At 37.0% G+C, this 15,225-nt stretch overlaps 1 protein-coding gene across 4 annotated transcripts in view; it reads left to right on the top strand.

Annotated features, from left to right (window-relative positions):
• LOC134350551 (reticulon-4-like) overlaps positions 1 to 15,225 on the top strand; it is an 80,638-nt gene that overhangs the window by 23,751 nt on the left and 41,662 nt on the right. For 2 of the 4 annotated variants that reach the window (XM_063055885.1, XM_063055884.1), the window contains 2 exons: positions 196 to 246; positions 5,230 to 8,157. In XM_063055885.1, the coding sequence (XP_062911955.1) occupies positions 196 to 246; positions 5,230 to 8,157 (2,979 nt within the window). The remainder of the gene's footprint in view (positions 1 to 195; positions 247 to 5,229; positions 8,158 to 15,225) is intronic. The other 2 variants (XM_063055886.1, XM_063055887.1) reach the window with 1 other exon arrangement.

The following is a 15,225-nucleotide window of genomic DNA, read 5'->3' as shown; positions in this document are numbered from 1 at the left end:
TCCAATGTAGTCTCTGGAGTTTGCAAAAAATCCAATATTTTAAATCAATAGATCTTGCTTAGCTCCAATGGATAAGAACAAGTTATTGGTTGAAAACTTTACAAGTAGTTTGAGTCCATACTTCTACATTAGGGCTATCTGTGATCACTTGGTTTTATTGCTTGCTCCGCTGAGTTACTGTCATTTGTTTTTCAGACAAGCCCTTTTTTTCTCCTGCTGTGCATGAATATGTGATGCAGCCTGCAGGCAAGTCCCATCAGCTTTCTTTTGTTTTTAACTGCATCATATTCTAGCCACATGCTTATAAATTTTCCCTTTGACTTGCACTAGAAGTTCCTCGTAAAGATTTTATTCACTGCTAACTATTTTACAAAACAAATTGTGAAGCATTTTCGTCCTGTAGTAAAGTTTGTGTTCAGCCCCATCATTTTGAATGTTCTTAAATTAGTTTCTTGATATTAGTAAGATTAGCGCAAACCGATGTAATTTTGGTCCTAAGGTCAATAGAACCATTTTCCTGAGTTGTTGATTGCTGTGCAGCAATCACTTGGAAAATAAAAACTAAACAGATTTGATGGTATCCACAACTTGGATGTCTTGCTTTGCTGACTGGACATGATATAGGAGGGAGATTACCTATTGAGAACATTAGTATTCTCGGCAGGTGGTGAATAGAGGGGTAATATGTATTGTAACTGACTCTGTTAAATTTGTCATATTTTGTACCTGGCTGCAATTAGTACCTTTTTCCATTGGGGTTTCATATTTATCACTTTTTTTATTTTCGACCTTTTCCCCGTTTTTAATCACGTACTCTAAGTTATGTGGTTATAATCAGCACTACCTACAATTCCTCAGCTCCAGTAATACTTTTAATATTCATGAGTCACTCGCCACACCTTAATGATTTTTATGTTTGGGTGCAACCTCAGTATCCATTCTGCTACCTTAAAGTTTCAAAAAAAAAATCACATTTGTAAGGTAATTTAAATAGTAAATAGACTGCTGTCTTGGATTTACCAGATGTAGAGGGAACACTGTTATGAATGCATCTTCAGATGAGTTGCTGTATAAGATGGTATCATAGATGGAGTGGACAGTCAGTGCTGTTTTCCAAGGACATAACTTTAAAGTGATTGGAGAAGAGTATAGCGTGCGATGTGTACATTTTTTTTTACAGTGGCAAGTGCCAGATGTGGTAGAAGTGGTATTTTAGGGAGGTTTAATAGGTAGGCACATTAAAATAAAAATGGAGAGCTATGTGGGAGGGAAGTGTTAGATTGATCTTAGAGTAGTTTAAAGGGTCAGTACAACATTGTGGGCTGAAGGGTCTGTACTCTGTTGTTCAATGTATGGTTTGAGCTTCCCAATCATGTTCCCTATTTTGAACACCCCAGCCTGAGAAGAGTTTTTCTGTTCTGTACCCTCCTTAACCAACAATATTTCTAGTGTCTCAACTAAGATTAAATGTTTAAATTATTTTTAATATGCTCTTGTTAAATTGGAAGAAATCTTTGCTTTGATAAACATTTGTTTAATGGGTGGTGTTCTTGTGCTCTTTTTGTGATTTAATGCTCTTTTTGTTTACTTGGCCCTGATCTATTTTTTTTGTTTCTTGTTTTGAATGGGTTGCTGTTATTTTAAAAAAAATACTGGTTAGACATGTGACAGTGCCAGGCAAGGAGAATGGAAGTACGAAATTGATATGAGTGTGTCCAATTGAGTACATTTTCAGCAGTGAGAATCAAGGTACTGTTTTGAGCATCAATCTTTGAACTTGAAATCTTTATTTGATTTTGCCCCTCTCTCAATTTGATTTCTTCAAAGGAGAAAAAACAAAGAAAACTTCAAATTTATCCTTCAACCACCTAAACTGTTAACTTAGTTTTATTTCATTTGGTGGTTGGTGGGTACTTGGTGTTTGTATTTCCATTAAATGTATGGTTTGCCGTGTTCATAGTCTTTAAATGGGTAGGAATAAGAACTGGGTGTTGTCAGATTAGTTATCACAGCAGTCCTTCCATCCTTACTGGAAACTTTTCATCCTCCAGGGTCATTCATCACCAAACAAAGGGTGGTGGTGAATTTAGTAAATGATTGTAAGTTTCTGGATTTTAACTGGTAATTGAGGAATTGATATTAAATATTCAAGTTGGGAAGACTTAAAAGGGAATTTGTGAAGTCCTTTGAAATGAATTTGCTACCGTAGCCTGCATAGAACATGCCAAAGTCAAATGTAGCAGTCGCTTTGTCAAAAGTGGTATAGACTTCTAGAATGTTTTAATTGCAACTGCTGTTTCAGTATCCTTCTGACTTCAGGCAAGTAGATATTCAAGAGCCTTTGATTCTGTTCTCTTGAAAGCACAGTTTTGAAATGCGTGCTCTAGTTGGCTTTGATCTTAATTTTTAAGATGCTAATGGCAGTTGATAATTAGGGGAAGCCTAGTTTTGCTCTTGCAAAACATTTTCATGATTTGAATTTAATGTTTCAAAATTTTTTTTATCTATTACTTACAAGTCCATGACTCTTTCTACTGGATGACATCAGTGGAATGGTAATATAATTGAATTGTCAATGTTAGTAGGTTAGATTATCTTGTTAGAGATGATCATTGCCTGGTACTTTTGTGGCAGGAATGTTACTGCCATTTATCATCTCCTGAAAGTAGATTGTATTGTATGAAGCACAGCTGCTTCATTTGCTGAGAAATTGCTAATGAATGTGAGCATTGCATGATCATTCTGAGCTTCTGATGGAAGGTCACTGAAGTAGCAGAAGATTTTTGGCAAAGAGTACTGCCCTGCATAATTCCTGCAGTAATACCTTGGGGCTAACATTATCTTTGACATATAACTAGCTTCCTCTTGAGAGGTATGACTGGAGTGTTTTCCCTTTGCCCATTTACTTCAGTTTTGCTAGGGCACTGTTGCATTCAAATGCCACCTTGATACTGCCCCTTGCCTGGGTTGTAGAATTTAGTTCCTTGGTGTATGTTTGCGCCAAGGTTTTGATGAGGTTTGAAGCTGACTGGTCCCAGCCAAAAGTAAGCTATGTACTGTATCATTCTTGTCTTGCATAGGCAGGAAGGATTTTGGGCCACCCCATGGCTTTCACCTACCACTATTTACTCTTTTTTTTTCAGATGTGTGGGATTGAACAAAGTTCAAAGTAAATTTTATTATCAAAATACGTATGTCACCATATACAACACTGATATTAATTTTCTTGTGGGCGTACTCAATAAATCCACAATAGAATAACAACCATAATCGAATCAATGAAATATCATATCAATTTGGGTGTTCAGTCAGTGTGCAAAAGACACCAAACTAATTCAAAAAAATTAATAATAAATAAACAATAAATATTGAGAACATGGGATGAAGAGTTCTTGAAAGTAAGTTCATAGGCTGTGGGAACATTTCAATAATGGGGCAGTGAAGTTTCAAGAGCCTCATGCTTGAGGGGTAATAACAGTTCCTGAACATGGTGGTGTGATACTGGAGGATCCTGTACCATATTCCTGATGGCAACAGTGAGAAGAGAGCATGGCCTGGGTGGTGGGGTCCTAGTTGATGTTACTTTCCTGTGATAGTGCTCCATGTGTGGAGGACTTTGTCCATGATGGACTGGGCCATGTCCACTGCTTTTTGTAGGATTCTCCTTTCAAGAGCAATGGTGTTTCCATACCAGGCTTTAATCTTTAGCAGAAAACTATTTAGTAAATGAGCTTCTTTACATGTCCAAACAGTTTTTGGTATTTTTGGCTACTGTAAACTTTTAATGTTCTTGGTAAAATAAAGGGGAAATTGGGAGTGTGAGCAAATGGGTTGGGAGGGGGAGTAGTTGGAGGTGAGGAATGGGACTGAAGGGGTTGATCTGATGGGAGCTGACATGGACAAGATGAGCCAAATAGCATCCTTGTGTCTTATGTGTCAGAAGGTAAGTGTCATTGTGTGTATTTCAAGCTGAGGTTGATAGGTTCTTGATTAGTAAGGGCATCAAAGGTGATGGGAGAGTGCAGTTGAATGGGGTTAAGAGGGATAATTAGCCATGATGGCATGACAGCGGACTTAATGGGTTAAATGGCCTAATTCTTTTGCCTTTATCGTATGGTATTTTCCTTTGAGGTCACCATCCCATTCATATGAATTTTGATGTGATTTGTACACCATTTTTTTTGTGTAAATCTGACATTGGATTTGAATGTTCTTTGCTTATCTGATGCGTTGTTTTTGGATCTTGGATTGTCTTGGACTTCCATGTTTTGTTGTGGAAGTCCAAGGTATATTTGACATCAAACATTTTCCTGCCTGAAGTCCTTTTTATTTTTTGTGCGCATGAGGATTGAATGACACATTCATTCTTTGTTTTAAGTATGAGACTGGACCATTTTTAATCTTTTGACAGCAGGCACTGGAGGTCTATGCGCTGCTCAAAGCTCATTTGATCTTGCTGGTGCACCTCTGGTCTAGAGGATCAGCTCATTCACTAAATACTTTAATCTTCAGCAGAAAACTATGGCTCATGAGGGTTTTTAGACAAGTGAGCTAAGAAATGCTCTTATGATGTCATTTGGAAAATGGCATGTTATTTAGTGGAAAGGAAATTCTATTGAACAAATAGAGTAATACAATAAAAATATATTTCAAAAGATTTATCATGAACAATGATTTATTTGAAATTTATTTGCATCATTCAAGGGAAAGTGTGCTATTTTCCTATTGCGATGAACTTTGAAGTGTGTAGGAGTATTGACATTTTATTGGCTATAAATTCAGTGGTAATGATTTGCTGAGTTAACATGTTTTAACTAGTCCACTGGGTAGAGGTTTCTGCTGGGTTCAAGCAAGTAGAATTTTATTTAGATTAGTTTTCTAACCTCGTGAAAACTGATCTTGAGATTGGAGTATAGCTAGCGCATCCAAAAATGGTTATGCTGGACAAAGTGGGATAGTTTGCAAGTGAACACAGGACAGCAAGACAAGATGCTGTTTAATTGGGTTAGGAGGAGTCAGTTCTGATTTTAATTGAAGATTAAATGCCTGAACAATTATGCAGTTTGTGCAGTTTAAATACTTGAAAGCAAAATAAGCCACTCATTGGGTATGTTGCAGTGATCCTTGGTAAAGAATTGAAAATGACTGTTAAAGTTTATATGAATATATATACATAACATTCAATTAAAACCAATACTTTTCTCATTTCCTTTCCATCCACAATCACAGACTTTTCTGTCGACTTGAAAGATCAGCCATCTGGTGATGAACCTGTGGGCTCACAGGATGCTGTACCTGTGCATGTTGAACCTGTTCCTGTCTTCTCTATGTCCTCTTCTTCTGATTCTATAACTGAATTAACAATGTCCACAAAAGCAGTGCATGCGGATGATCTTGTGCAGACTGAAGTTCCTGCCAATACAATCTTGCCTTCAATTTCTGATTTTGTGGAGGAAACAGTGGATAAACAAGTAGCAGACCATTTAGAAAAAGTTCACTCTCATGCTGAAAAAGCTGGAGAGAAGCTAGAAATAAGCAAATCATCAGAGTTAGACTTGTCACTTTCTGTTGATGAATGCTCATTACAGTCCACTGAACGTCAGTGTGTAGAGTCAAAGAAAAGTGAATTTAACGGGACTACATCTCTGTCTGAAGAAACCATGCCAGATCAAAAGACAACAGATAAGGAAGGACTTGTGAAGGTCAGTAAGAATGCAAATATAGAAGTTAATTTATCAAATGAAAGGGAATTTGAGTTGGGCCTTCATTTAGGGTTAACAAATGAGTGCATTGCTGAGTCAAAAATGGATGCATCACCCTTAAACAGAATTGTTCAGAAAAATGAATACATCCAGGACATGGTAGCTTTTGAGGAACAAACAGAACCAACAGATAGTGGTCTCAACTTTGGTTATGGTGACACTTTAGATATAGAGAAAAGAAATGAGCTTAATTCTGGTACATCTACCAATCAGGTAGCTATTACAGTTGATACCAGTAAATCCACTATTGAAGAAATTAAGTCGGAGAGTGTTGTATATCAAAGCCAGGAAGTTTTGAAGATGCCACATGATACTGAAAAGCGAATTTTGACTGAGGAAAGTGGGAAACTAGATCATGTAGTTGTGGAAGCCTTAGTGAAACAATCAGATGTGGAAGCCTTTGTCGAACAAGGTGCAAAGCAGTCTCCGACTGAGGCGTATTTTGCTTTTTCACAAGTTCCCACAAGTGAACCTGAACCATTAATGACTTATGCTACATTTGATTCATCCAACATGTTAGTGTCTCCACAGCCTAACCACTTCAGCAATGAAATGGTTTCTGCATATGATGCAGCTGATAGAGAAAAAAATGAACTGAATGGAACTTCAAAATTGCCATTACCTTTAACTGTCCTTGAATCAGAACTGACCAAAAAGGTTGAAGACAAAGAAGCAAAATTTGCCCCACTGGTAGAAGGTGGGTTGTTTCCAGAACCTAAAGTGGAGGCAACATCTACTTCCAAAATTAATATGGGGTTATTTGGTGACCTTGAAGTTGTACCAGACCAGCATAGAAAAACTCATACTTTGGCTGAAGACATAACTTCTAACCAAACAGCTCAGAATTTAGCTCTGGACCAATCACCAAGAACCTCTAAAACTGAGTTATGTGAAGTGGCAAGTGTTGAAACAGCTGAAGATTCCTTTGGCATAGAAATGAGGGAATCTGTGCCAGAGCTACTCAATCCTTTTGAACCACTGTCGTCTACCTTAGAACAGTGTGCTCTGGACACAACTGAGGATGTACAAGGTTTAACTGATGTGACAGTGAAAGCACCAAGTCGCACAGATCCAGAAGGTCCTGATGTTGCTCAGAATGGAAGCAAAGAGCCAGCTGTGCATGTTTCTGTACATGGTGATGCCAATGACACTCTAGAGGGTACAAAAATACAGTGTTTGTTTGAGGAACAGAAGACTATGCCAAATAGAGTTGAAGATCCTATAGTCAGTTCAGAACAAATTCCAATTTCTCAAGAATCAGATTTAACAGTGCACTTGGCTGACTCCAGTAATAAACCAGTAATCAAAATTGAAGATCTCTATAAAAAGTCTGGATACGAAGAATCTGATGTATCTCAAAATATAAATCAATCAGTTAATGAATCCAGTAAACAAGACTTGATATCAAATAAGATCGTGGAAGAGAAATACTATCCTACATCACTCACTCCAAAACATGGAATATCAACTGATACTTCTATAATGGTAAAAAGGCACGATGTGGTTTCATGCAGTGAAGTTATTAGTAGCAAATCTGAACCAATTATGGGAGCTCTGGGCAATACAACAGTTGGAATGAAACCTTTTGAAAATATATTGACTGACTACAAAAAGATTGAGCAACGTTCCCTCAAAACATCACTACAAGATCAAATTGAAAATCCCTTGCTGATTAAAAATGTAACTGAGGATGATCTGGCTGGCCCGGTAAAGGTTATAGACAGAAATGCATTTGAAATTATGTTAAGCCATCAGGAAGCTTGTGGAGAATTACTGCCTAGTTCAAGCATGAGAGAAAAATGTGCTGTAAAAGAATCTAATCATTCTTTGAGTGAAAATATTGGTACATCAATTCCACTTTCAGTGTTAAGTGAGAGTCTTTCAACTGTGGGCAGAGGGCTTCCTTTACAAATTTGTGCTGAAGAGACCTGTTTGGATAGTTCCCAGACAGGTACTTTGTCTGTCACTACTTCACAGGATAAATTTCCAGAATATGAGGCAAACCTTAGTGAAATGAAAAGTAAATCTGATGACCAGTCAGAAATATTGGAGCATGCACAGTTACAGATAATAGATCCAATATTGCCAGCTGGTGCTTCATTTCCCTTGAATGAGGAAGTAACAAAGGCTTCAAAGGAGGTGGTCACAAAAGTTTTGGAAACCAGTGTTGCACTAGCTGAAATGTTGGGAGAGAAGGAAGGAACAAGAGCAACATGTATGTCTCAGCAGGAAGCAGATATCACCACTAATGTTCGAATGGATGACACAAGCAAGAAAAATATTCCTGTTGAAACGCTGGGGCTTGATTTGACAGTAGCTGAAAGCACTGAAACTTCTAAAGATTCTGCTGTCGCTGTTACTGCAGATATTTCACTAAAGCTGGACAAAAATTCAGGTAACAATGTGTGTACATTAATTGGCCAGCTTCATAAATGTATCTTCACCTGTAGATAGTTTCATCACATTTATATGTAGTGAAAAAGTGCTCACCTTTTCTGTTAGTCTTTGGCTGTCTCTCGTTGCATGGTTTTGTGAAATGTCACTTTGTTCTTCTGTGGTGTCTTGATTTTGAATCTAATGTCTGCCCTTTAATATACATCTTGTAAATAATGATCACCTTGGCACTTTTTGAATTTTACATGCCTTTTCAAATGGCATCAGTTAAATTTAATCCAGTGAATCAAGTTTAAGTTAACATTGCCAGATTGCATGAGTGTGCCATTTCTCGATGCTGAATTAATTCACATGACCGTTGTCAAAATTATTAGAATGCTTTAATATAACATGTGGAACAATGCTATAGTAGGTGTACTTTTTTACAAAAACAGTGCAAAGGAGCAGATTGGAGGAATCATTAAACCTGGCTTCCTGCATTCTTTTGAGTAGAAAAACAAATGCTCAGATATCTGAAATAACTGTTCTGTTATAGTTCTTGGAAATGTATTGCAGTTATCTATGATTTATACAATTTTTTTTCACATTTTGATCATTCCATATTGTGAAAAAGCCTTTCAATTCCATTGCTTTCCAAATTAAGCTGAAAAATAGACTTGTGAACATCATAAACATGTTTTTGAAGTACTAATTAGAATTGAGATGTTGCAGAAAATTGTCTTTGTATCTCAAGGGTTAAATTTAAATCTTGCCGGCACTTAGAATGAAAATACCCATTTTGTTAGTTTCAGTGTTGGTGTTGCCCCCACACTCAAGTTTCTGTCAGAATAAATTCATAAATTACATCTGACTAAACATGATTTATCATTCTTGCTTTGTGTTAACCTCTAAGGTCACCATCTCATCCTTTAATGTTTTTGATGGGACAGCTGCTGCTCATATCTTAGTTGTCCTTCTGTAGCAAGAGATTCTTCAACCTCCATGTCTTTTGTTCCCAAGATAATTTGTTACCCTTGTATCGAAATGTATTGGGAGGGGGGAGAATGTTCTTGAGGAGTAAATACTAGTTAAAGATAACGATTCTCATCGTGAAGATTGTTCATTTTCTGGGTCTTCAAGTGGGTTGACATAGACTAAACTAAACTTTGTGGGAGTGGAGGTGGGTCCTCTCCTATCAGATTCCTCCTTCAGCTCATTACCTCTTCCACCTATCACCTCCCAACTTCATCCCCCTTCCTCCCACCCACTCACTTTCCCCCTCACCTGGTTCCAGTTTGCACCCTCTCGACCTCTCCCAACCCCCTTATTCCAGCATCTTCCCCTTCCTTTCCAGTCCTGATGAAGGGTCTCAGCCTGAAACACGGATTTGTTTATTCCTCTCCGTAGATGCTGCCTGTCCTACTGAGTTCCTTCAGCATTTTGTATGTTTTGCTCTGCATTTCTAGCATCCACAGAATCTCGTGATTTGGAAGATGTTATGCTTTTTAAAGGATAGAAATGTATTTAGTTGTAACTTACAAAAGACATTTGATTGTATACTTAACATTGAGAGAAAGAGGATATGTGGTACTAATTGTAAAGTGCTGTCAGGCTTCAGTTTCCCAACCCTTTAAATACAGTTTATCATCTTTCCATTTGTCCATCTTTCTTTAAGCCAAATTTGGTACACTTGCTACCATCCCAAATGACATTATACCTTCATGGTTATCATAATTTGAATATTAAATTGCCAGTGTGAATTGCGTATTTTTACCTTGTTTTGTATTCCACCTCCCCTGTCCTTCCCAATTTCTAGGAGAAATTTTTAAATTGTTTTTGTGAAAAGATTATTCAACCTAGTTTATCAAATAATATAAATATCCTGTTGGTCTGTATTTTGGAAATTGAGATGGTTAATGAAAGGAATATTTGGATTGAGTAGTGGAGGACTGTTGCATGTTGAATACGAAGAGTGTCAAAGCATTTAAAAGAGCATTACCAATTGATGTAGACTTGATGTAGATTTGATCTCTAGTAATGTAACGTGAAGCTGGGATGTATTTGGGGAAAATTGGTAACTAAATGAATTGGGAAAATGAACTGAAAAATACTTTTAAACTTGGATAGTGGTCCTGGAAAATCTACATGCCCTTGAATATAGAGGGCTTATGCAGATTATAGGTAAGAATGTCAAGTAGGGGATAAAAATCTAATTAAGCACAACAGGAGTGAGGTTAGAATATAGTTAATCCTTATGTTATATAAGGTTCGGTTCTTAGAAAGCTGTCTGTATCATGATTAATGCTAAACCTCCCCTATTGAGCCCCATGTTATAAGCAGAACTGTGGTCGCATGGGAATTTTTTCACTCATTAAGCCATTGTTATGTCAAAATGACCTACGGTTGTGGTTTAATAGTCAAGGCCCACATTTGACTTGGGATGGACAAGTTTCATGTGAATGTAGCGCACAATTTATCATTTTAAATTTTTTTTGTCAAGGTTTAGATATGACACCACTATGTCAATTGTGTTGGCAGTTATAGCCAAGTCCCTTCTCTGCCTCTCCCTCTCTAGTCTGAGGGCATGTGAACAGATGTTAGCTGCATTTTCATCTGAGGCATTATCTCTGGAGCGCAAGGTTTATAGATTTGGAAAAGGAAATGGATGGTATTCGTGGATTGAAGTTGATGGGAGATGGATGTAGTAAGAGGAGTTCATGGGGGTAATGGGTTAAACTTTGGGTGACTTGGAAGTAAAGTTGAGCCAGAGGGATTACACCAGGTGTTGGCTATGGCTACTGTAGCGCCCCACAGTGCAGCAGGTCAGTGAAAATGCCTTGCAGATCAGTGTGGCAGCACTGCATTGTGAGATGGCTTTTCACATGTCCTTGGACTAGAGGCGATGTGGCAAGGGAGGGACTCAGCTATGACTGCTATATCCATCAATGCAGTGATGTCATATTCAACTCTTGTTGCCCCCACAGTAGTGAGTGACTAAAAATAATGATTATGTAAAAAGTTTTTTCCCCCTCATAAATTTTTAAGAATAATTATTACTGGAGTCTTTGATAGTGATTCTTGAATTCTTAAAGGACAAATTTGCAACACCCAAGGAGCCACATCACTATCGTAAAGGGGGAAAAAATACTGGAAATGTTGTGTCAAGCAGGATTTGTTGAGTTAGAAAAATTTTCCGGCAGCGGACTGATGGAGTGAGCTGCATTTGGGCATTGCTCCATAGCCTTTACTTTCTTACATGTAACCACTCTTATCTACCTTACCTATACCTACACTAAACGATCTATATTACTGAACTATGACTTTTACTTATTGAAAATGAATACCACAGCACAAGAAGTTAAAGAAGGGAAAGGTTCCAGTGGGAACGGGGGAAAAAAATGGTGATCCTGAAACTTCAAAGGAAACTCCGGTTACTATGGAACTAATGAAGAAACTTTTAGAAGATACAGTTAATTGAAGACTCACCGCAATTGTAGAAGCATTGAATTTGAGGAAAGAAGAATCAAGAACATTCAGACGTGAAATCGACCAACATCAAGTCAGTATTTCGGAATTAGATGAAGATGGCCGTAAAAGAGAAAAAAAGAATTGAAGTGCTTGAAAAAAGTTTAACTTCGGTAACTCAGCAATTGGAACGCTATCAAGCTAAGACTATCGATCTTCAAAATCGTTCCCGACGACAGAATTTGCGAATGGTTGGTTTTCCTGAGGATGTTGAGAAGGGAGATCCTACCAAATATTTTTCTAAATTGCTAATGGATGTGTTTGGCTCTGATATATTGGAAGAACCCCCGATATTAGATCGTGCTCATCGTTCATTCCGTTTTAATCCGGAGAAATCGGCCAAACCGAGACCGATCATTATTCGGTTTCATTATGTCCACGAGAAGGAACAAGTTGTCCGAGCTGCTCGGAAGAATGGTATGATCGAATTTCAAGATTTCAAGTTTAGGATTGTTGAAGACTACACCCAAGATGTACTGAAAAAACGGATGGCTTTTGAACCTCAGATGGCAGAACTTTATCCTCGGGGTTATAAAATAGTGCTACTGTTTCCAGCCCGTCTGAGAGTGGTTATATCGGATAACTCGCGTAGCCTGTTTAAAAATCAGATGGAAGCCCAAAGTTTTCTCGATGATCTGCCTCCCTTTATGGAAGATTAATCAATGTATTGTTTGGTTTTTTTTTCTCGTCTCTGATTGTTTAGTTCGAGGTTTTGTTTTCTCGATCTGGCAGTGTAGGTTCATTTTATATAGTTAAATGATATTAGGCTTTTCTGTTAGTGATCCTGTATATCTTACTCTTAATACCTTTTGGTAGTTATTTAGTTATAAGTTTAATGCTTGTTTTCTTTTTGAAATGTTACTAAAGTATTATATTTTAAAATGGGGGATTGTTTTCTTCTTCTCCCCAGAATCCTTGCTGTTTCTTATGTCATTTCCGATCATTTATATTTGAAAAATTAATATAGTAATATGATCTAACGTTTGTTCTTTGAAATATGAGTAGCAAGGAACTATTCGATGCTTTTAATTGCTTTAAGTTTTTTTTACTGTTATAGCTAGTTTTTACTTTTTTCCATAAGGGTGGTGTCTTTTTTTTGATAAACATATTTCTGTTGGGTCGCCCTCCGGAAAGATGGGGTTAGGTTTAGTCTTAGATTTAGCATTGGCCACTGTCTGGCTTTTTTTCTGGGTTTTTGTGGGAGGTGGGTGGTATTTTTTCTTTTTAAACGGGCCGACCAGAAACTACCGAAATGTCGTAACTTCCGTTTCCTCTTTGGACCTTTTTTCCTCTTCCGGGGTCATGAGTCTCTACTCTGGTTAACCCTTTACGTACTTTATACTCGCTCATTATGATGGATAAGACTATTAACTTAGTTTCTTGGAATACAAATGGTTTAAACCACCTGATTAAACGGAAGAAAATTTTTAAAGTATTCCATAGGATGAATGCTCATATTATTTTTGTACAAGAAACTCATGTCTGGAAAGAGGATAATCAACGTTTCTTTAGATTCTGGAAGGGCTATCGGTATCATGCGAATTCACAGGCTAAAGTAAAAGGCGTTTCTATGTTTATAGATTCGTCAATTTCATTTATGCACTGAGACAATTTCAGATTCTAATAGCAGATTTTTGTTGATTACTGGCTTGCTATTTAACAAAAAAGTTGCTATGCTCAACGTTTATGCCCCAAATGTTGACTGTCCTGATTAAATGACTATATGCTGATTATGGGTGGTGATTTTAATTGTTGTTTAAATCCTTTGATAGATCCAAGTTTAATCAAGCACTTCCAAATAAATCGGCTACTCTTATTAACTCTTTTATGACTGACTCTGGAATCTCAGAAATTTGGAGATTCTTACATCCGAATGTCGAAGAGTTCTTTTTTTTTACACATGTACATCAGCACTATTCAAGAATTGACTACTTTCTTATTGACTCTCAATTAATTCCTTTTGTTACGGGTTGCGAATATGACTCTATTGCTGTTTCTGACCATGCACCGTTGAAATTATTTATTAACTCAAGGGATATATCTACTAATTCTAGACAATGGAGATTTAATACCACCTTGCTTCAAGATTCAGATTTCGTTAAGTTTATTGATGAACAGATTAAGTTTTTCTTTACAACGAATTCCACGGATGATATTTCCAGTGGGATCCTCTGGGATACTTTTAAAGCATATATTCGTGGACAAATTATTTCGTACACTGCTGGACTAAAAAAGCGAACTAATAAGGAAATACTTAAACTGGTCGACAAGATTAAAGAAGTTGATAAGAATTATTCTATAGCTCCTAATCAAGAACTTTATACACAGAGAGTTGAACTCCAAATGGAACATAATCTCTTATTATCATCTTCAATTGAAAGTCAGTTAATCAAAACTAAGAGTCAATTTTATATACATGGTGATAAAACTGGGAAACTTTTAGCTAATCAATTGAAATCGGCCTCAGTTAAACGACAGATTCTTAAGATTCGTAAACAAGATGGTACTTTGACAGTTGATCATGATGAGATTAATAAATCCTTTCAAGAATTTTATACCTCCCTTTATCAATCAGAATTTCCTAATGACTCCACTATAATGCATGAATTTTTTAAGAAACTGAATATTCCAAAATTATCATCTAATGAACGTTCAAAACTAGATGTACCTATTACAGTAGAGGAAATGAAGAATGCTATTTTTTCAATGAACTCAGGTAAAGCACCTGGTCCAGATAGATTTACAATAGAATTTTTAAAATTTTTCTCACTACACTAACTCCTTGGCTATGTAGTGTTTTTAGGGATGCAGTTTCAATAGGTAAATTACCCCAATCTTTCTATCGAGCTTCTATTTCCCTAATTCTTAAAGATAAGGATCCTACTGAATGTGCATCTTATAGACCTATATCTCTGCTGAATGTTGATTCTAAGATTTTTTCTAAAATATTGGCAACGAGATTGGAGAATGTATTACCCCAAATTATTTCTGCTGATCAAACTGGATTTATTAAAAACCGTTACTCTTTTTTTAATATTAGGAGATTAATGGATATTGTTTATACATCCTCACCCAAAATTCCCAAATGTGTCATTTCATTGGATGCTGAAAAAGCTTTTGATAGAGTTGAATGGATATATTTATTCAATACCCTTGAGAAATTTAATTTTAGTCCGATATTCATTTCCTGGATTACATAGAACATAGAATAATACAGCACAGTACAGGCCCTTGGGCCCACAATGTTGTGCCGACCCTCAAACCCTGCCTCCCATATAAGCCCCCAACTTAAATTCCTCCATATACCTGTCTAGTAGTCTCTTAAACTTCACCAGTGTATCTGCCTCCACCACTGACTCAGGCAGTGCATTCCACTCACCGACCACTCTGAGTAAAAAAAAACCTTCCTCTAATATCCCCCTTGAACTTCCCACCCCTTACCTTAAAGCTATGTCCTCTTGTATTGAGCAGTGGTGCCCTGGGGAAGAGGCGCTGGCTGTCCACTCTATCTATTCCTCTTATTATCTTGTACACCTCTATCATGTCTCCTCTCATCCTCCTTCTC

This window comes from Mobula hypostoma, chromosome 8, assembly GCF_963921235.1.
Source record: "Mobula hypostoma chromosome 8, sMobHyp1.1, whole genome shotgun sequence".
In the NCBI taxonomy this organism is placed as follows: domain Eukaryota; kingdom Metazoa; phylum Chordata; class Chondrichthyes; order Myliobatiformes; family Myliobatidae; genus Mobula; species Mobula hypostoma.
The sequence above is the reverse complement of the archived record's forward strand: the minus strand, read 5'-3'. Positions and strand labels throughout refer to the sequence as shown.